The sequence below is a fragment of the Seriola lalandi genome, unplaced genomic scaffold, assembly GCF_002814215.2.
Source record: "Seriola lalandi dorsalis isolate HSWRI2012SDOR001 ecotype SW California unplaced genomic scaffold, Sedor1 jcf7180002054294, whole genome shotgun sequence".
In the NCBI taxonomy this organism is placed as follows: Eukaryota; Metazoa; Chordata; class Actinopteri; order Carangiformes; family Carangidae; genus Seriola; species Seriola lalandi.
Window position 1 is genome coordinate 207,411 of NW_019524847.1, and position 23,200 is coordinate 230,610.

At 39.4% G+C, this 23,200-nt stretch overlaps 1 protein-coding gene across 1 annotated transcript; it reads left to right on the forward strand.

Annotated features, from left to right (window-relative positions):
• The first annotated feature begins 4,706 nt into the window (after positions 1-4,706).
• On the forward strand, positions 4,707-21,401 carry itga2.2 (integrin, alpha 2 (CD49B, alpha 2 subunit of VLA-2 receptor), tandem duplicate 2). The gene is made up of 30 exons (XM_023406108.2): positions 4,707-4,835; positions 6,040-6,163; positions 7,307-7,416; positions 7,616-7,707; positions 7,970-8,084; positions 8,619-8,746; positions 8,900-9,048; positions 9,397-9,541; positions 9,863-10,028; positions 10,265-10,341; positions 10,807-10,945; positions 12,865-13,010; positions 13,102-13,245; positions 13,377-13,580; positions 13,677-13,807; positions 13,905-14,068; positions 14,440-14,591; positions 14,737-14,847; positions 15,230-15,315; positions 16,702-16,843; positions 17,169-17,252; positions 17,371-17,447; positions 17,550-17,633; positions 17,738-17,840; positions 17,936-18,046; positions 18,210-18,320; positions 18,692-18,805; positions 18,936-19,025; positions 19,331-19,447; positions 19,850-21,401. Exons 1-30 carry the CDS (start codon positions 4,790-4,792, stop codon positions 19,937-19,939), a joined length of 3,552 nt encoding a protein of 1,183 aa, XP_023261876.1. The 5' UTR covers positions 4,707-4,789; the 3' UTR covers positions 19,940-21,401.
• The last annotated feature ends 1,799 nt before the right edge of the window (positions 21,402-23,200 follow it).

Consider the following 23,200-nt stretch of genomic DNA (forward strand, 5'->3'; position numbering starts at 1 on the left):
GTGGTCGAACTCAAGACTTTTGATACTTAACCAACTTTTCATCACAATTTGTCTTTACTTTAGCTTCCATATAGGTTTCACTTAATCTCTTTAAATGAAGTGTTTTTCCATTATGATATCACTAACTTATTGTTACACTACCAGTTTTAGATTAGTGTGGATGAAGTGCAAGCCACACCAGAGCAGCCCAATACTTTATATGATCGGTTTCAGCTGAGAAAAAGCACATGAAGTCGGTCTGTTGTAACAGCTACGGACTGATTGAAAACAGGATGGTGAGCAGCTCTGTTTTTCTCTGCCTTTGTTTTCTCAAAGAGACCAAACATTAAAAATGACAACCTCAGGCTCTCAAGTATGCCTCTCTTACTCTCTTACAACCACATCCTTATATTAACTGTCACACTTTTGTTTTTTTAAGGCCCTACAAGCTTTCTGCAGTTCATGCAAGACATTGTCCACTTAAGAAAAGATAAGGAAGTTCTTTGTCATGTCAGAAATTTGTTACGTGTGTGCAGAATGGCCTTGGAAATGCTTAGTAGCTTCCTTAGTTGAGGAAAATGTAATACCCTGCCATTCTTTCAACCTCAATGCCACACCACAGATATTTTTCATGCCACAATGAAACTCTTCTATTGTGCTCTGTAACTCTCAGCACCAGATGGACTGTGTCTTGAAATTGTAGGACGTTTGAGTTACATTTAAGAATATTGCATTTAGTCGATTTTCATGTCTGTCAGGCGTGCGGTTTACTGAGGCGTCACGGTGACCCAGTGATGTAATACGCATGGTGTTTCACCACTACAATCCTGGCTTGAGCCTTGTTGGGGACGTTTGTTGCGTGTCACCAGTGCGGTCACACTGAGTGTCATGGAACACCACTTGAAGCAAGGTAGCACACTTTAATGTGGTTGTCCCATCATATTTGAAATGTAAGATATCCTCATTGTACTTTAGACTAAAATGCCTTGCAGTGAGCTTTAGTAAATAGTTAACATCTGCCAGTTGTTACTACTGTTGACGAAAGACCATTTTTCTACTATTAAGGAAACCTCTCCCACCAGTCTTTGTCCAGTTTATTGCCAACAAGTAGTTGTGGCACTTATCTAGACTGAAGTTTTCTCATTGCATGCTGAACTTGTGTGTATGTGTCATCCGGAAGGCTGTTTGTCAGGCGCGTTGCACAAGGTTGATATCTTAATCTACAAACCACTGGATGTCAGTCCATGACTTGCAAGAAGATAATTCACCCTCTTGCTCACATCTACAAAAAGAAAAGTGCACCCATCATTTCTTGTGCCTCTAGTTAGGATTGTTAGAATGATCTGAAGCCAGGGAATGTACCTGTGCAAGTCCAACAGAGCCTCTGCACAGGTTGAAATAAAGTCTTTGGTCATGTGACATTATGGCAACTTCACCCACAAGTTGCATTTCCACTGTGTCTGCGTGCAGTCATTGACTCGTGAGCCCCTCTGAGCCTGCTGGATGTGACTGTCTGGCTCACAATGCAACAGGGCAAATCAGGGCCTTAGATTCCCATTGGTCAGCAGATGGGTGTGAAAGAGGGATTAGTTCCATGCTACAATCCACTCAGCCAGAAGTTTGTGTGTGTGTGTTTCTGTATTCATGTCTCCATTATACTCTATAATGTGGTTTTTAAACGTACTCATCAGTAACAAAAGCACTGAAAGAGCAATATCTTTCTTTCATTTGTCTGAACGCTACAGTGACAAAATCTGTGACTCTGAATCACTGAATATTTTTATACACACACACAAATACTACTAATGGTGATATGGAACCTAAGACACATGATGTGTTTCCGAACCCTTTCCTCACATCAGAAAGGCAACAACAATGACTTTGGTTCAGTAAAATCAAAGAAACTTTGTTTTATTATTTTTGATGTGAAATTTTAATAGAAGCGGTGACTCATGCTGGAACGAACAAACAGAGGACAACAACATAGATATCTGCTATGTGGCTTGTTTTGTAGGGTTAGGGTGAAGTCAGTTAGCTTGGGGTTAGCTACTTCAGTTTGTGTTTGTTTGTGCCAGAGACGTGATGATTCAACTCTGTGACAACTCTTGAGGTTGCAGCTTATGGGGAAGATGTATTGCATAGAGAAACAAACTTACACCAAACACCACACACTGCTAACGTCGCAATAAACACTTTTAGTCCTAGCTCTCTTGCAGACAGTAGTTCTATGAGAACTGTTGACAGCGTGCTTTGTGGATCATCCACACAAACAGGCACAAAAAAAATATATATATATGTTGCTGTTTAATCCTTTAGATGTAATTTTTCAATTCTGTTAGCAACACAAAAAATGGTATTGCCCTGGAGTAGTGGCAGAAATCTAGAAATGTGAAGATATAGTAAAAACAATCTGCATGGCTCAATGTCCTGAGGGGCCAGGACCTTTTATGATATGACTGTTTAAAATAAACAGTAAGTAAAAAAGACAAAGGCTTATCGTGTTTTTTTTTAAATGGTCTCCAAACTTCCAGACTAACTTCAAATGATTCATTTTCCTCCTCAGTGGGGATTTTCTAATGACGTGCCCACATCGCTCCATTATTCAGGGGCCTGACAGGAAAACACACCTCAGACTTTGCTGTTTCGAGATCCTTCCTTAGATTGTTCAAGATGATTTCACCGAGTACGCTGCCGAGTAGTAACTCTCCACACTTTTGTCAGTGAATTGATGTGTACAGATGAAGGAATGCAGTGTCTTGTTAAAAGAAGAGGACTTAAACAAATGTAGTTTCTCTGTGTAACATCAGTACTGAGTGAGATTCATCTCACAAGCCATTACCCTTTTCACATCTTTGGTTTCTAAAAGTAAATCTTGTCAACACAAATGTCAAAAAATAGAGACAGACTATTCTTTTCCAGGAACTTCCCTGCATTACTACCATACAAATGCTCCAACTTCTTTCAAGGTGCTCTGTCTCACCGGATGACTTATACACGAATCATGACTTCTCAAACAGAGGAGTGGGCGAAGGGACTCAGCGGCTGAATAAGGTTGTGCATTGTTTCTTCCAGACCACCCGAAAAACAGTGAATCAACTTTACTGAAACACATAGCTGAGGGTTGTGAGTCTGCGGTTTACCTGCTTCCCCAAAGACCACAGTGTATCTGGAATTCTGAGGTCTGATAACTGATCATTAACTGCTTAATTACATTTCAGCCCCTAAGGTATAAAACTTTATTTGTAGGTTCTGAACAAGGTTTGCATTTGCCTCATGACTGCTCGCACTGCTTGTATTAAATGCAGGCGTTCCCAGGCTGATATTGAAGATAAGTTAAAGGCTTCAATGACTTTTATTGCGGTTGGTAATATGAAAGCCTAACATCTGGCAACTTATAGGACTCGCCCCTGTGATTTAAGATTTGGTGTGAGCTAAATGGAAGGGTGGAGATAGCAAATGATGATCAGCTCATCTTTGTTGTTAGACAGTAAGTTAATTGGCCTTAGCTGGTTAGATCACTGGCAGGTTTGCCAGGCAGGATAAATCTGGGATGGGGCTTGTGCCTCCCTCATTACCGCCACTCAGACGCTCTTGAGCAAGGCTTTTTACTCTCACCTCCTCACTGGCCAACGGATCAGACTGGGTTGCTTTCAGGTGTAACTGAGAGGTTGAGATGCTGACTTTCACTCCCTTGTATGTGTCAAGCTCAGAAAACACTGGATCCTACATTTCCCATAATGCAACTAAGAACTTTTTTTTTTTTTAATTGACCCTCCATGCTCAAAAAATGCATCTTTCAAATTCCACAACCCCCAGCTCACAATGCAGGCTTTCTGTGGAAATCTGTGGCAGAGAAGATATCATCGGGGTTATTTTCCGAGACTTCCTCTAGCGCCACAGAGGACAGAGGCTGAGTCATACGTCCACCGACCACGACACTCATGTTTATTTGTAAAATCAGCAAGATCCCTTTAATAACTCACTAAGCGATATGACATCAGAGGATGCAATCCGCATGGATACTGAGAAACACCCACAAGCTATGATGTCCTTTCCAAATCAGAATTTCTTTGTCATTGAAAATTAAAGCTTTCAACCCTGCGCATGTCTTTTAAAGTCTCTTAAACATTTTCCAATGAAAGGTCTTACATCACTGTTTTCCTGTAAAGGAAAACAAATACTTATGTCATTTTTCAAAGATATCTCATAATAGACCTTCTATTGTTTGGGCTTCAGTTTATAGGTTCTTGATATTCTACATGTCATATGAATGAAATTACAGGGTTCAGGGAGTTGGGAGCTGACAAGTCTCAAACTGATAACTCTTAATTGATGATGTATATATATTTTATATGACTTTGATTTGAGTGTTGTTTTGTCCACTTAAGATGTGGCACTGGAATGACAATTCAGAGATTTCAATGAAGGCTGATGGGTGTGGACTTGTTTTTTTCTAACATTTGCTTCTACTCGAACTAAGAGTTTAAATTTATATTAAGGGTTTCAACTTTTATCTATACATTCATCTATCTGAGGCTCCTTTTTCTGATCTCCTGCCTGCCCATAACTGGATTTTGTACGTGCCCGAACTTCCTTTTCCCCCAGTCAGATTTTACTACAGGATGCACTTCACATCCTTTGATAAAACTTGGGTCAAAGTTTGCATCGGCAGGTAAGAGGAAGAGCACAACTCCTAATATAGACCGTCTGTCCGGTGCGTCATCGCTGACTCGAGCTGCAGCCACAACTTTGTCAAGTGCGGCGGCTTCATTTAGACTAATCACCACATACAAATGGAATAAAGTCGACGATGGAGTTCTTCTGGGGGAATATCTTCTTCATTATAATAGTCATTAGTAAGTACCGAACTTCTTATTTGGACTTTGAACTTGTTATTTTCACCATTAGCCTCGCGACGCTGTCTTCTCACCCTGAGAGTTAAGAGATTCAAAGTATCTAGCGACGGGTTTATATCGTTTTCATAACACTGGCGTAGGCAAGGATTATTAAAGTCAATCGTTACAGCCCACAGAAAGTGACTGTAACATGTTTTTCATGCACTTTAAACACTAATGAAGCTCAATATGAATTTACTTAATGCATCTGTATGGTAGTGTTTTTGTTTTGCAATATTTCACATCGTCCTGCAGGTTTTTCTTCATCTGTTCTCAAATGTAATCAGCCCACATGGATTAAATAAGAGCAGATTTGTAGTTTTTGCTGTTTGTTATGTAGCTCATAGTGGAGAAAAGTTACAAAAGAAATTGTGTTGCTTGCAGTCTATGGTTGCTTGGTGTCTCCTCTGTATAAACAGTGGAAGCTTTCAAGCAGCAGCCAGACAGAGACTTTTGATCATTCTCTCATATGCACATAGTTCCTATTTGTGAAATGAGAGGAAATATTGATATGTTATGGGGCCCCAAGAGGAGGCAAAGTGCTACTTTGTCCTGCAGGTAAACAGGCGTGGCAGGAGGCTGTGCTGGAGAAGGTCTCCTGAGTCCAGTAGCCATCCACATTCTTCTGCCTGCTTATTGAGGGGAAGGCAGGCTGCTAGCAGAGCTCTCTGCCTGTTTGGGCTTGTGGGCTCAATATTGTAGAAAGACTCGCTGGTAGAGGACCAAATTCCATGTCCTGAGGGGGTTCAGAGAGCTGTGCGTGAAGATGGATTGTATCTATAGAGAATTATTCCATAATGAGCAATGTCCATTACGCAATCTTTAACACTCCATAAATACTATGACCATCATGTGTTGCAAAGCTTTTTTAGTGTGGTACCTTGCCATGATGAGTCAAGCTGATGTGGTTTTTAAAAGGATTCAGCCTCTGTGTAAACACGAAAGAGGAAGTCATTGTGGCTGAAACCACTGCTTCAGAAAAAATAATGAATATATTTTGGTTTGAACATTTACAAACCCAAAAATGTAAAATAATGATAATATACAGCGATTGGTAACTGACGGTGTGATTGTTCCGGGTAAAGAGAATTATATGATGTTGTTAAGATGCCGTTATAAACTATCAGTGTCACTGTCATCTAACCTCAGCTTTCTCCTCCACCAGCTGACAGAGTCTGGCATTCACAGTCCTTCAACGTCGGCACTGCAGGTGCCAAGATTTTCAGTGGTCCAGCGGTGGAAGAGTTTGGCTACACAGTCCTACAAACGACAAACCATGAAGGCAAATGGTACGATTGGCAAATAGTCTTCTTCAATGTAGGGACGGTACTTTAATCATGGTGTCTGTTGCTACAATCCGATGACGAGGTCAGAGTTTGGTGTGCACTGGAATGCACTGCTTCTAATGCAGTGACAGTAAATGTGTACTTGATCATGAAGGTAGTGTCACAGTGTGCAGAGTTGTTTTCATGCCTACAGATACCAAAACGTTGCTGCTGACTCCTCCTCATGCACCCTTGAGGTTGACATTTGTGGTTTTTTAGTTACCATGCCTATGTTAGCATTTACTGTGTGTCCAAGCGCTAGTGTACCTAAGTAAAGCCTCACAGAGCATGGCTGTAGACTTGTAGTCTTATTCTTAAACAAGTTCTCTTTCCTCTTATCTACAAGACAGTGACAAAATGTTTTTATTTCTACTTCCAACTGATAAGTATAGCGAGAGTAATACTGTCTGAAAACATCTAATTTGTCTAACTCTGCTGACTAGTTGATGTTGCAAAGCACCATCCTGGGTAAACTCCTGCAATGCTGTAGAAACTGTAGTCTCAAAAACCCTAAGTGTGTCACAAACAATCCATGTTTAAAGTGTCTTGCGTTTTCCCTTACTCATTTGTAACATTTAGTTAAACAGTAACTGAACTCCTCGGCGATGTCTGCATGTTGCACACTCTGAGTCACAGTCTCGTAGAGTAACTCACGTCTGGAGGAGTGCCCCTTTGCGTAACTGGGGGAGGTGTACAGTATCTGATAGAGCCCTCTAACTGTACTGTGTATTCCACAGTACCATCCATCAGAAAGGAATACTGACAAATCTTGTTTTCCATCGACATCAGCTACAACATCAGCCAGTAGCATGTGAATGTTGTGATATGGGGATAATGTGGTTATTTTCTGTGTTAGCCTGTAGAATCTTGTTTGATTTTTCTTTAGAGGTTCAAAGAATGATATGACGGACTTGTTGGTACATTCTCAGAACAAGACTACACAGACTTAAAATGATACAGGCTGATATGACATGCACATGTAGTAGTGAAATGAGTGTTAAAATCTTTGCCATAACTTACTCACTGTGCACAAAAACATTGAGACATGCCTCTCGTGCTGGGTGTTTATGAGAGTGAGGAAGAGATGGATATTGTTGTCCTCTGCAGGCTCCTGGTTGGCGCTCCATGGAGTGGTTTCAATAGAAACAAGAAGGGGGATGTTTACAAGTGTCAAGTCACAGGGTCAAGAAACAGCTGCGACAAGCTCAATCTGCAAGGTGAGGTTTTTGTGTTTTGCTGTTTAACTTTTGACCTCTCTACCTCTCTGACATTGTCCATGTACTTCAAGAAGCCTAAACACAACTGAAAAGATGTGTTTTATTCATACTTTGAGCTTTAATTGCACACATTGTATAAATTCCAGATTTAATAACTACAAAATGAACTTTAATGTGGTCTTTGCTACTTTATTTACAGATTCTGTCAGTATTCCAGATGTTAGAAACCTTGACGATAAGATGTGCCTGGGTTTGACTCTTACTCGGATGCCTGCAGTCAGCGGTTTGATGGTAGGCTGAGTGCTGCAGGAAGTACAGTATGTGCTTTAAATTAGCTGCTGCAACAGGAAGTAGTCCCAGGCTATTAGGGTCCTAAATATATAAGCTGATGTTGCAGGTTTCACTATGTCGTTATTTCCTACCAAAAGCATTTTAATATGAGTTAAGTCAAATTTACAACTATTAAACACAGACATAAGAGCTTTCTGTGAGTTTTTAAAGGCAGTGACATCAATGCGTCTCTTCTCTCTTGTTTTGTGGTCATCTAATACAGACGTGTGGTCCTCTCTGGGGACAGCTGTGTGGCACTCAGGACTTCCACCCTGGAATATGTGCAAAAATGAGCCCCCTCTTTAAGCCTCAACCTGCCTTCTCTCCTGCCATCCAGAGTAAGAGCTTTTTATGTGATTGTTGATGTTTTAATTTGTACAGCGTTAAGTATCTAATCTGCTTCCTTTAAAGGCACGTGTCAGTTAATGTCAGAAGTGCAGCACAGTGACATGCAGTCTGAGTTAAAGAATTTGAAAACTGTTCCTTCAGGTACAAGCGAGCATGACATCATTATTATTATTATTTTTGTCTGTGGGGTCAACAGCATCCACTATTCTCAAACTCTGAAAGTCAGAGCTTTAAATCCACCCACAAGAAAGTGTCTCTGCTTGCAGCTGTTAAAACACATTACACATTATATAATATTAACAAATAAAGAAAGGCCACTAATGGTTAACTGGGATATATTACCAGCCTCAGGCAAGTTTAAAGTCTGCAAAATGTATTGCTCTACTGTATCGGCATGCACTGAAACCAGTGGCTGCATGGAAGGCAGGAAAAATAACCTCAGAAAATGAATCAGCAGGAATGTAAAATGTATGGCCTCAGTTCGATTTGTCACAGCTGTGCCCCTTCTTGTGATGTTTTTATAGCATGTGGAGGGCCTATGGACATTGTGATTGTTTTGGACGGATCCAACAGCATTTATCCCTGGGAACCAATGAACCATTTCCTCCAGAAACTAATACCTGCACTCGACATCGGGCCCAAAAACACACAGGTAACGTCACGTCTCATGTGCCATAACAGGAAACTTATGCAGAGATAAATGAGAGGATAATCTTGATTCTTAATTTAACCGGTTACCTTATTGTTTTGTGGTCATTAATGACAGCTTTCTGCGCTTTATCACACAAATTTTTTACCATGCCAGGTCAGTGTCATTCAGTACGCCGTTGATCCCAAGTTTGAATTCATGCTGAACCAGTATAAAAACAAAGAAGACGTGATCAGTGCAGTGTCCAGAATCACACAAGTGTATGGTCACTCTACAAATACCTTCAAGGCGATCCAATATGCCAGGTTGGTGGTGCAGCATTACCGACTTTTATACATATGCATATACTGCATCTATAAATGTTTTTATTTATTTGTGTGTTTGTTTGCTTGTTTATCTTCTTATTATTTGATTTTTTTTTTGATTGTCTGGTTTTCTGTTTTATTATCACCTGACTGGGTTTAGTTTTCTTTCACTTGTAAACTAAAAAACTGCATTTTAACAATTAATTTTAAATTCATTTTTGCAGCCATACCATTATCTTTCTATTAAAAGAAATGTATTTGTGGCATAGTCCCTCTTTTATCACTTATTTATTTAAAAGAACTTTCAAAAGTGAGCTCAGAAGTGAGACTTGTGTGTTCTCTTTTCAGTAAGCAGGGTTTCGATCGAGGCGGCCGACCGGGCGCTGCCAAGGTGATGGTGGTCGTCACTGATGGAGAGTCTCACGACGTATCCATCAGAGATAAAGTCATCGCAGAGTGTGAGAGCAAAGGCATCACCCGCTTTGGTATCGCTGTAAGTGAGGATCTGGCATTGTGACACCTCATTACTCTCATCATGTCATATATACACAGTAGTCGTAATGGTGTTTTTAAGAATGTGTGTGTGTGTGTGTTTTGTTTTTATGATAATATCTGCAACCATTTTTAGATAAAGCAGTTTGAGCTTTATAGATTTGAGCCCCACTCCTGTTTTTCATCACCATATTTCAGTATGATGACTGTAAAACTGTGAGACCAAAAGCTTATGTTTGCATACAATTATTTTTCTTGTGTGTGTGTGTTATTACCTACCACTCACTCTTTCTTTTTTTCTGTTTCCTCCTTTTTTTCTTAGGTCTTGGGTTATTACATTAGAAACAACATCGACACAGAAAACCTAATCAAAGAAATCAAATCCATCGCCAGTTTACCCACAGAGAAATACTTCTTCAATGTGTCTGAAGAAGCGGCTCTCTCCACCATCGCTGGAACACTGGGGGATCGCATCTTCAACATTGAGGGTGCATATTATTTCTTCATCCTTCCTGTTGTTGAACTTACTATACCATGTGTAATTTACTTGACACCACATGATGATTCATATCCTCTTCAAAGAATCTCATCCGGGCTTGTCCCAGCGTGTCTGTCACAGTTGAAGATTCCAAGGGAGGATGAAAAGAAAATCCCTTTGTCTGATTCTTGCTCTGCTCCTTCTCTTTCTGATCCTGGTGTTTTCCTGATGGTGTGTTCTCACAAGGCACTGGAAAGGGGGGTGACAACTTCAAAATGGAGATGTCCCAGGTCGGATTCAGCGCCCACTACTCCAGCCAGCAGGTACAGATCGCCGCCTTGTACGCTTCTGAAAGCTTCTCTATCAGTTGTGGGAAAACACTGATACATTCACCAGATATTGTTGAGTGTGAACGCTCCACATACAGACGTATACGCCACTGGCCACCAGTTTCTGACGTTAATGCTGTAAAAATATATAATAATAACAAAATACTATTAAGTAAAGATTCTTGATGACAGTTATAGAAACACCATTTGTGACCACGGTTTGAAGTGACAAAAAAGCTTATATATAGCTATACCAACCTACCATTCTCACTGACAGGAAATAGGAAGCTGCATTTATCTACAGTCATCTGACGTGATCTTAAAGAGTTCCCTTTACCAACATTTATGGTGGTTTTTCTGGGAGACTAAGTATAATAACTTGAAACCACCGAGAAAGTTGAGACTTTCATCTACAGCAGTATGTCTATGGTTTCTGCTGATTGGTCTTTGCTCTTGAAGGATGTGATGATGCTGGGAGCAGTGGGAGCCTACTCTTGGAGCGGGACGGTCGTCCATCAAACAGGGTCAAAGGTTGACATACTCCCTTTCTCAGCCTTTGAGGAGATTCTTCAAGACAGAAACCACAGCTCATTACTGGGTAGGCATTTACACTTTACTCTATCATAAGTTTTCATAATGTAGCTTGTGATGTGAATGTAAATACCGCAGCCTCAGTGGAGGTCTTCACGTTCTGGGCAACAGAGGCTGTCTCAGCATGAATGTGCAGGTGTGGTAAAAATTTGCGGTGTTTTCGAGCGGAAACTGGTTTGTGAAATTGCCAAATTCTCAGCCAACCACGTCTTTCAGCATTTAGTGTTCCGTGAAGTGGAAGATCATAAAAAAAATAAATCTATAATGGACATTCTTATAGACACATTAATTTTTACTTTGCAGTAGAGGCTACAGGATTAAAGCCAAAATAGTTTCCTTTGTCCTAATTTGAAATTTGGAAATCAATCTTCCTCTTTTGACTTTTCTACATTTTCAGTGCTTTTAACGTTGTTAAATGCATACATACCCAGACCATATCTGCCCTTTCCTGTATTGTTTACATACAGCTGAACATCCATGATTGTACCCGTGGCGATTGTTAGAATAATTGTGTTGAAACTGCAGTTAATATTAATTTAGATATGTCTTTAAGAGAAATCCATAATAATTCTATTATAAATATTTTGTAAGGCAAAAATACCACATGTTTACCATAGAATTTATGCAATGATTTGGTCTTTGAAGCTGTGTTACAAGGGCTGGTCTAAGTAAAGTGGTGGAAGAAATATTGAGATTGTGTGTATAGGATTCAGGGGGATGTATTGGCAGAAATGGAATATAATATACATAATTATGTTTTCATTAGTGTATAATCACCTGTGTTTTCGCTAGCTTAGAATGAGCGCTGCATATCTACATAGGAGAGCATGGCATGTTGCACCGCCATGTTTCTACAGAAACCCAGAATGGACAAACCAAACACTGGCTCTGGGCCTTTTGCATTTTTTACGTTACCTAAAGGCCACCGTCGGTTCCCTTGCTCCCTGCTTGGAAAGGGAGGGGTGACGGGAGGGGTTTCCGTTGGTTGCAAGCTGCAGTCTCACTGCTAGCTGCCTCTAAATCTTATACACTGGTCCTTTAAGTAAAAGTAGCAATACTACAGTGTATATACTATGGTACAATTAGGTCCTGCATGCAAAATATTACTTCAGTTAAAGTACACGAGTGTGTCGGAGTCAAACAGTTACTTAAAAGTAAAAGTACTAAGTGAACTACAGATACCTATAAACAGCATATTCATGTTGAAGCTTGTAGAGCAGTACGTAGTTGTATGTAGTATTGCGTCATATTTTATTGGGATAATCATATACTGTATTTTGCATGAGAACTCCTGAAACCCCTGCACACCCATAATCCATTGACACAGGTTTTTTCACTTGTGTTGCCTAACAAGACGTCTTCTCAGGACAGCTTTTGTTGATTTTGTCGTACCTGCTGAGGCAGGACAACCCTATCAGGGTTTCCAATCAAAGGTAGTGCAAATAACCAACCCAAATACAAATGAATGCATGTTTCCATTCACTGCCGCTGAATAATAGGAGTTGATTCAAGATAAACAGCTGATGGCACTAATTCTTCTGTCAGGTGCCATTACAGTATAAGTATTGCAGAAGAAGAGGATGAAACCATATGGAAATATGGCATTTATCTACATAGAGTTCAGTGAAATCACTTGTTTCCAACCAACTTATGCTTGATTAGAGGTTTAATTAGCCAGAGTAACTGAAAACTGTTGTGTAAGTGTGCAGAGCCTGTAATTTGCAGAGTAACAAGTAATTATACCTTTCAAATTAATATAGTGGTGTTAACAGGAAAACATTTCCCTCTGAAATGTAGCAAAGTAACACGAAATACTTCAAAATTGTTTTTAAGTACAGTACTTAGTAAATATACTTAGTTACAATCCATCACTGTTCAAGTAATAAGATGTCAGCTAGTAAATGTGTTACCTGTGGGCATTTCCAGGTTACTCCGTCACCACGCTGAACGATGGCTCTACACTATACTTTGTGGCGGGTGCACCTCGCTCCAACCACTCTGGACAAGTAATCGTCTACACTGTCAACGCTCGGAAGCAATCTGCTATCATAGACTCAGAAAGAGGGAAACAGGTACTGACGCTGGAGGATATGCTGTTCACATTGAGCCAACTGTATACATGCGGTGTCGTCATTAATTAACAGCTGGCAATTGTTGTCCTAGATAGGGTCATACTTTGGAAGCGTCTTGTGCTCCCTGGACGTGGACAAAGACGGGGTGACAGACCTCCTACTGGTTGGTGCGCCCATGTTCATGAGCGAGCTAAAGAGAGAGGAAGGCAGGGTCTATCTCTTCTCCGTCACCAAGGTAAAAATGAGTATAAGCCCTCAGTTTGTCTAGTAGATGACGTGGATTTCATTTATTGTTAAGCTTAAAGGAGCTGTAGCGTGACGTTTAGCCCTGCCAAGCTCAGACTTTCTCTGTCTTACCATTTGAAGGGTATACTGAACGAGCAGGGGTTCCTCAATGGCCCACCCCCGACTGAAAACGCACGATTCGGGATGGCTATCTCTGCCATTCCTGACCTGGACCTTGATGGTTACAACGATATTGTAGTTGGAGCGCCACTAGAGGACAAACAAAAAGGCGTCATTTACATCTACAATGGAGAGAAGAAGACTTTAAACAAAGAGTTCTCACAGGTACGGAGAGAAACCGTTGATGAATGAATTCAAATTAATGTTTGTCTTTCATATGACACATACTCTATATCACATTTGGTTAATTTAACTTTTCAGAGAATCCTTGGCTCCAAACTGGATTCTCAGTTGCAGTATTTTGGAAGGTCCCTAGATAGCTTCAAAGATCTGAATGATGATACACTCCCAGACATCTCAGTTGGTGCCTATGGCAAAGTGGTGCAGCTCTGGTGAGTCAATCCAGCACAATATGTGGAAACATTGATGAACCCATTATGTTGGAACTTGCAAGGCTGATGATATTTTGAAATTACACATGTTTTTCAGGTCCCGAGGTGTGGCATATGTCACAGCCAAGGCTTCTTTCAACCCCAATAAAATCAACATCTTCAACAAACCCTGTGACATAAACGGGCGAAAGCTTTCATGTTTCAACACCAACCTCTGTTTCAGTGCTGAATTCAGGCCTAAGAATCCTGTTGGACCCATCGGTAAATCAGATCGCCTGTTAGGCTTCTCAAGAATATGTAGACTCCTTTTACTTAAAGTAATAGTTCAGTATTTTTGGAAACATTTTGTGAATTTGTGACCAGAGTGAGACTGGCTGTTTCCTTTATGCTAAGCTAAGCTAACTAGCTGCTGGCTGTAACATTGTATTTTTGAGTACAGACATGAAAGTGGTATCTAACTTCTTATCTAACTCTAACAAATGTGAATAAGCCTATTTCCCAAAATGGAAACTATTGCTGAAAGACATTCAAATCCCAACTTAATCATTTTCAAGAAAAAAAATCCCCAAAAAACGATTGCACTCAGATGTCAAAGTGTGTATGCATATACAGTCTTCCTTACTTTCTTTCAGATATATCCTACACTTTGACTCTGGATGCCGACTTACAGGCTTCACGAGTGACGTCAAGAGGAATGTTTACAAAAAACAATGAGCGCTTCCTCACAGAAAAGGCAAAAATATCATCTACACCCCTGTGTCGAGACTACCAGGTTTATGTTCAGGTAATGTTCAGGCATCATTGACTGTTTTCATGTGAGCACCTTTATAAGGCTTGTGTATATATTACTATTACTTTTTGTCTAAAAAAGACATAAAGTATTTTTGATAATTATCTCCTCATTTGTCCATATATGATGTCTTAAACAGGAGACTCCAGACTTTGTGAATTCCCTCAGTCTGAAAGTGGAAATCGAGCAGCAGAATGCAGATGTGAATCCTGTCCTCGATAAGTTTTTTCCAAAGGCCTCACAGTTCTTTGTAAGTGACTGATACACTACGTGAATCAGACATAGTCTTTGGTGTCCAATGATCTACAACAAACATATCCGGTGACAGAAGACTTTAAACATACTTGTTATTTTGTGTTCGCACAGTCATTTAAAATGACATGGTGTGCGTGTGATAATTACTGGGTTTTAAAAACTAAAGTCACGCAAGTTTTGCAGATGTACACACTACGTGGTTTCCTAAAAACAAAATTAAAGTTCACCCCATGCTGTAGTAATATAATAGGTTTCATTTATGTTATGTTTTTTCCAATTCTATAGAGATTAAAGGAGAATAGGCATGAGTTGAAAAGTTGCCTTTGAAAAGTGAAGCAGCATCTTGTGCTGAATTCGCTGCTCTGTTATTGTTTCAGATCCCCTTCACAAAAGACTGTGGCTCTGATGACGTGTGCATCAGTGACCTGGTGCTGAGAGTGAAGACAGACTCGAAGGCGTCCAGGTGAGAATCACTGACCTGTATCAAGTGTTTAGTACAATAACAAGCCTGGGCAAGATTATGTCTGTCTTTACTATGAGTCATTTGTGAAGTGAGGATACGTGATACTTGTGCTAAAGGCCCTGAAAAGAATTTCTCAATCAGCTTTTTAATACAGTAATGGGGCCTTACAGCACAGAAAGATAAAGCTTTTGGCCAGTTAGAGCAGTTGTCTTGTTCCACATGAGAGAGTTCTGTATTTGTCTGTGTATCTGTGCTCTGCTCGCTGGTTGGAGGTGGGCACGGCTTTGTTAGTTATGTTATGCATGTCTGTGAAGCAAGCCGATTCTTCAAGTCCTTGAATCAGATTATTATTATTATTATTATTAGGTTGCTTATGTTGTCAGACTACTGTCGGTCAAATGTCATCAAACCACACCCACACAGTCCTGATGAAGTGACTGTTAAACACTTAATAGATACAAACTAAAAATAATTCTTTCTTAATATTAATTTTAAGTGTTGCTTATTAAGTCATTAATATTTAATGTTTTAAAGAAATACTTTTTTCTGAGGCCTCTGAGAAACAGATTGTCAAATTACACAGCTTCACATATTTCTGCTGTCATGGTACACCATGTTACATATTTGTAAACAGGACTGGGTAAAAGCTCCTCTAGCAGCCTCTGGGGGGGGCTGTACTGAACTGACCTGCTGATATTACAGTACTGGTAAAATGGGCAATCCTCTATTTGATGTTGTGCCCTGGTAACTCCGAACAACCATTACACCATTTTCTATTTTCTCTGTTTTATGAGTCTGTCTTAATTGTTTATAGCTGCACAAATTAAAGTTTTCCAGTGTATACAACAACTTCATAGCCTATAAAATGGTGAGGTCAGATGTGGGAGTGAATTAACTCAGATGAAAGGATATGAACAATGACTTTACAGAGAACATTCAACACTGAAAGTGTTTTCTCACATTCATACACATTTGATCACATGTGGTTTTTTGCAGCTGCTATTGATTTTTGTTTTTGTAGACTTGGATCTTTTTGCCTCTTTTTGTGTTTCTTAAACTTAAGGAAGGCCCTGCTATTCCTTTCTATATAAATACTGTGTTGAGCATTTTCAAGTGGGCCTAGATGCAGTAGTGTTCATCTGGATAACTTCACGTTTAGATACTGCATGTCTCCCCTGTATTTATAGATGATAAAGAAAAAAGAGACAGACCAACAGTCTTTTAAACAATATGAGTCAATCACCCACAGCTCACAGTAGGTCCAGGGAAAAGGTAACTTTAACCACCCCTCTGGTCAATTAGACAGTACTCATAGTTAAATCTGTGTCGTACACAGATTAAATCACATGAATGCAGAGGATAATAATCGGAGCTCTTGTGTTGCAGCTCAGCTCCCGTTGTGGTCAGCGCTAACAACCGAGAACTGTCATTTGAAGTCGCCGTGAAGAACAAAAAGGAGAACGCGTACAACACTCAGGTCCTGGCCACGTTCTCCAGCAACCTCTACTACTCCTCCGTCTTTCCTCCAGTGAGTGGCTTAAAAAAAGGTTATGTTGACATGATGCTAATGTGAAAAAAAATCCTTCAACTTAATTGTCACAAAATCACACGCACGCTGAATAAATGCATCATCATCAAATCATTTAACACATTTTTAAAAAATCAATATAACCCATTTTTTCGACATTTAGTGGGGAAGAGTGTGAAGGAACATTTTCTGTTTTTCTACCTGTGCAGGTGAATAAGTGTTTGAATAACATTAAAGAGGTTTCCAGCCTTATTGTAATGCGCTGTCAGTGTAATTAACTAATGAACACAACACTTATGCACTGGTCTTATCTATAAATTGACAGACGGATGGAGTCAAGTGCAGCTCAACAGAAACACAAACTGTCGCTTGCCAGGTGGGATACCCGGCATTAAAAAAAGATGAAGAGGTAAATGCAAGAAAAAAAAACATTTTGCTACTTGTAAACTGCTTTGAAATTATTTCGTACCAGGTTCTTTGTTTGACCAGTTACAGAAGTTGATGCAAAGCATGTTATTTCATTACAGGTGAAATTTGAAATCAATTTTGAATACAGTCTCGATCAGCCGCAAAAACGAGCTCAGGTGAAATTTGAGGCCAAGAGGTATTTAAACTGAATCTAAATAGAAATTCAATGAAAAATTGTGCCTCTTAATTAAAATTATTCACATGTAACAATTTCTTTCCCTTTTTTTTTTCTTTACAGTGATGGTAAAGAGGAAAAACCTGCGGACAACAATGTGGACATATCCATTCCTGTTCAGTATGATACAGGGATCGTTTTATCCAGGTGATCTTACGTTTTGTGACTGATTTTGTTCCTGCAGTGTAAGATTGACAGTGGTTGATGGCAAATAAATTAAAATGTTACCTTTTATGGTCTCTTTGTCCTAGGCGGTCAAATATCAATTTTTACGTGGCAAATTCAACCAATCAAGTAGTAACAACGGTGAAAACTCTAGACGACATCGGCCCAGAGTTTAACTTTACAGTGAAGGTGCAGTAAATGAGTCAGTCTCTTAAAATGTCATCATGTAGTTCTCATATTCACTTTAGATTTCAATTATTTATTAAAACAAATTGTTTTTAAAGGTTTCAACAGGTAACTTCCCGGTCAGCCTCCTGTATCTGATCATCGCTCTGCCAATGACCACTGAAGGTGGAAATCCGCTCCTCTATGTGACCAAAGTGGACACACAAGCAGTGAGCAAAAAACTTTTCTGAGAAATATCCTAGTTGACACCAAATCTGCAATATAGCTTGTTACCAAACTGCTCCTAAGTCAGGGTGTGTAAAACGAGTTTTACTGTATGATTTGGACCACAGCATCTATTGCATAAATGACATGAGACTTCTCCACCTGTAGGGAGGGTCTGTCAGCTGTGATTCAAGCGGCCTGGTTGATCCTCTGAAGATCGGTGTGAAAAGCCACAAAGCGTCTTTCTCTGAGGAGAACCTCAAAGGCACGGAGACGCTGGTTAGTCACTTATTTCTCTCTTTATATACATCAAAGTGCTGAGATGTTTCTCAGATCACATCTTTCCAAGCAACATTTTTCACTTTTATCTCAGAGAAGCTGTAAGGCACAAACGTAAATCTATGTGTGTGCACACGAGGTACCTTAAGCATATTTTTCACTTTTTAATATGCAGTAATAACATGATATATTGATTGATTGATGTTTAATTTAACTTCATAGTTTCTATAGATCTTTGAATAATAAAATTAAAAACTGCATATAGAAATGTTATTTATTTTTTTGTTTTTTTTTACAAATAATCCAGATACAGAAGACACTGTAATTTGAAATTATTGTTGTGTACTGATTTCCTTTTATTACGTATTTAGGACTGCAAGAGTGCAAAATGCAAGCATCTAAAATGCATCCTCAAAGACACTGAAGTTAAGAGTGACTACTTTGTGGAAGTTAAAACAAGGATCTGGAGCGGCACCTTTATTTCGGTAAATGTATTCAATAGGGAATTTTATAATATTGGTTGTTTTGTCTGCTTTTATTACCGTTAATTTTCTTCTGTTGCTGATTAATAAATTGCTTTTAGTGCTCTGATTTGTATAAATGTTGTTTTGACAGGCCGCCTATCAGACCACTGTGCTGACCTCCAGTGTCAATGTCGAGACCGCTGACCCCGATCTGCTTCTCATCAGCCACAAACAGCTTCCAGTAAGATCTCATTTCAACTTCTAGATTTTGTGCCTCACATTAAGACATCAACACATTTTATCTTACTTACTGGATCTCATGAGTTTACTCTGTTCTCTTACTGCAACACCATTGTTGAGCAAGAACATGTGAAAAAGCAACATGAATTTTTCTACACTAAAAAAAAGCTTGATTTTAATCTCTCTATTACAAAAGCATGACATTTTACATGTTTTTTCTCTCAAACCTATAGGGGTATAGTGTGATGTGTGAAGTGCCTGTTTAATTTTTGTTTGTCATGCCGCATCTGTCCTGCTGCTGTCCAGGTGATGCTGACGATCAGTAAACCTGGAGAGAAAGGTGATGTTCCAGTAGGAGTGATAGTTGGCAGCGCCATTGCCGGGCTGCTGCTGTTGGCTCTGGCTGTCGGACTGCTGTGGAAGGTACATGTTTGTCTAACGTCTTGGTGAAGATAATTTCAGCATGCAGGGGAGCATCAGTAAATTATTCATATATGTCCACTTCATGTCCGATTTGTAAACATGAGCATTTCACCTCTGTGAGAGAAGAGAATGAACCTGATCTGTTTTCATAGAGATGTGCAGCTTAAGAAGGAAAAACAATCTACTATGCATGCAATGCAGTGTTTTTACAGTATATATACAGTATATCTGGATATGAGAAAAATAGGCTATGTAAGTTCATTACATTAATGCTTTATAGGTATATAACTGATAACATACACTGGAAACTCTAATGTGCACATTTTTTATTGATTCTTTTTTGTATCAAATATCGTAACTGACATTACAACTGTCTCTAAACTTAATCTGTTATCTTCCTAGTTTGGGTTTTTCAAAAGAAAGTACCAGCAGCTCCAGAGGGAGGCTGATGAAGACAGGCAGAGTCATGCACATGTGGATGAAGTGCTGTGAAAACTGAAGACGAAACCGCAGCATTCTCTCTCTGCACTGGATTGTTTCCAGTGTGGATACTGGTACTTCTCACTAGTTCTTTTTAAGTGCAAGTGGACTGTAGCTCAATCACTGGAAATTGGACATTTTAATGAATGGAAACGGGCCATTTTGTAGATAACTGGAATTAGATTCTCTGTCCATTATACAGAGGATCGTTGGCAGTCTTTGGTTTGTGGACTATACATTGACTAGTCATGTTATGCACTGACTTTTAATAAATGTAAAAACTGTATTTTTTCCCTACATGACAGAACCATATACGATACTTTATTTAGGCCTTAGATGACATCATCGACTTGGATGCAAATGTTGCCATCCTGAGATTTACACTGTAAAGGCATCTTATTTCTGCATTGCCATTTGTTTAGACAAACTCTGGGCAACGTGATCGACAAATAACAGCTTCTGTCAGAGACATCGTATCATCATTTGTCAAAAGGTTGAACTTGTTGGCACACGTCAGTCTGTAGCATGAACTGCCACTGTCATCTCTGGCACTCAGGACTTTTCTTACATTTAGACTATTGATATCAGTAGTTTAAATGCAAAAAAGGAAATAATTCTTATCCTGGAGAGAGTGACATACGTCATCGCTCTGTTTCTTTGTTTGTACTGTATATACTGTAAGATAAAATTATGATTCTTTCTTATTGGGGTTTATACTGTATATGAAAAGATAAGTGGCAATACGGGCACATGGAATAGCTACCTATGCTGTTGTTATTGTTACTGTAGATATTAGTGATGTTGGAGATGTTTGAGATGTTTTTTAGTGGCACAATTTGTCAGGTGTGAATATTTTACCAGCATGTTGTTTACAGTGGCTGTTGACCATTATTCTCATAATTGAATAATTTGCTAGTTTTGCCTGTTAAATTTCAGGAAAGGGTTTTTAAAAATGCCTTCAATGGTTTCTCAGGTTCCAAACATTTGATGTTTTTAAATTGGTTGCTTTGTCCAACATATAAACATTACTGCCGTGTAACACAAAGAAAAACAGTTTGAACCAGCAAATGTTTTCAATTGCAGGTTAATTTTCTGTTAATCAACTAATTGATTCATTGACTTATTCCGTTTTAACATTGTTTATCTATTCATACATCCACAAAACCCACTGTGTTCCCCATGTGCAGGTGGTGTTCATTACAGAGGTTTGCTTACAGATCACTAAAAGCAGCAACTAAGTAAATTTACTCCTTAAACACACCCGATCTGTACCTTTGTCTCTTACAGTAGGAAGTTTGTGAAGCGTTAGATCAAGGTTGATCCTGCAGGATCTAAATGTGTATTGGCACAGCTTTGCCACAAGATGGCAGCATGATATAAATGACATGTTGGCGCTGCTCATTATTTCTCTTCTGCTCTGTTGATGACTTGAATTCCACACCACTATCAATTAATACATCATGATTATGACCCATTTTGGATTGTGTTTCTATTGTCCTTTGTCGTGTTGTGTCTCCTCTCCTCTCCTCTCTCTCTCTCTGACCCTACTAGGAACCGTACTTAGACCACTCCCTTCCACGCATCAGTACAATTAAATTTCTCCCCCTTCTCACATTTTTGACTGTCATGTTCTCCCACAGTCAGGTTAGTCTGTCCCTTGACTGTTTTGGAATGTGTTTCTGAATACTTTCCCTTTGAACAAGCCAACCCCGGCGCCCAGCAGAATCTTTAGCATTCATTTCCTTGGATCTGGCGGGGTGGAGTATGCTATTTGTCTTTAATAAGTAGCATGTTTATTGGGATCCTGGGCTTGAGTCCCTCTTGCTGGAGGGAATATATAGAATTTGATAAATGATTGGACTGGTCTGTTCCACAATTACTCATGCGCTACAGTGTTGTGAAACAGTCCTTTGGATTCTATGTATATGTGTACAGGGAGCAGTGTTGAAATAGTTGCTGAAATGTGATACAGTGGAAATGTTTGAACACCTTTGTAAATTCATCCTACTGGGGTTTACTGCAGATGATGGGCAGTTATAGCCAAACAACTGACCCATGTCACAGTGGGAAGATTGCTCACAAATTGCTGCAATGTTCTTGTGAATCTAAAATGATGTCATAACAAATGATTTGATAAGGAATTGCCTTTGTTTGCTCCTAGTGAAACCAATTGCAAAATCTTGAATGTAATCCTCACTGGTTCCAGACTTTTAAGGAGGATTGTCATTAACTTGATAAATCGCTGATGAGCTGTTATGATGGAGGCTAGACCCTGAATTTTTCCTTGGATTTAATCGTTAATAAAAAACATTTTGTCACGCATGTTCACACTAGATTGGCAGAGCTGGAGCTGCACAGAATTCCTGCCTGGAGTCTGGATCAAATTAAAGCTGAATAAATGTCATCCCCCTCATGGCATCAGGAGTTTGTGCAACCCATCAGTTCCATATCATAATCTATGGCAGTGGTTTTACTTCAAGTCGCAAAGTACCAATCATTCGTTTGAACCTAATTCAGCTCAGAGCCGGGGACAGGGAGCCCTGGTCGTCCCTCTGCTGACGCCATTTATGGCTTCAGGACAACAGCCAACACTTTAAAGTTGATACAGCGGGGCAGAAATGTACTCGCATGTCAGGAAGTGTTTTGGAAACTTCACCTCTTCAAAGACACTGATCTCACAAATCATACCAGACACTTGAGTGATTTGTCGAACATAACTCAACATCAAGTGAACCTTTTCAGATTTGTTGAAAGAGGGAAATGTCACAAATACATTTGAAATCTAAATAGCCTAAATGGCCATGCGGGGTCACTAATTTGACACATTTAATTGTTGTGAAATTTGCCAGATTCTTGTTTCACTAAGAGATGTACGGGCGACATGGAAAAGAGTAAACCTCCTCAAATGTGGCATGTAAGTGTGAGTGTAAATGTGTCCATCAAACGGATCATTTTGTTGATGACAGACACCTTGTTTGGCTTTCATTACATGAAGGAACACTGAGAGACGTTTACTTCTTCACAAGAAATTATGGCTATAATGTTCAGTCTTCAGTCCAAATATGTGATGATCTAAAATGTCATGATGCTGTGTTATTTGAATGACACTGATTATAGTCATCACAGACTCTAAATTCCTGCCGTTTCTTCTGTGGAATAATCTAATCACAGATGCCCCTGGAAGTTCAGAACATGGTGACTCCTTGATATTATTAACAAGATCAATAGAAGGACAATATATATATATATATATATATATATATATATATATAT

Excerpts from the sequence above, each read along its gene's own strand:
- itga2.2 (XM_023406108.2), top strand. The coding sequence starts at position 4,790 with ATGGAGTTCTTCTGGGGGAATATCTTCTTCATTATAATAGTCATTA. Across the intron at positions 8,747-8,899 it reads TCGGGCCCAAAAACACACAG|GTCAGTGTCATTCAGTACGC; the intron begins GTAACGTCACGT and ends TTACCATGCCAG. Across the intron at positions 19,026-19,330 it reads TCAGCCACAAACAGCTTCCA|GTGATGCTGACGATCAGTAA; the intron begins GTAAGATCTCAT and ends GCTGCTGTCCAG.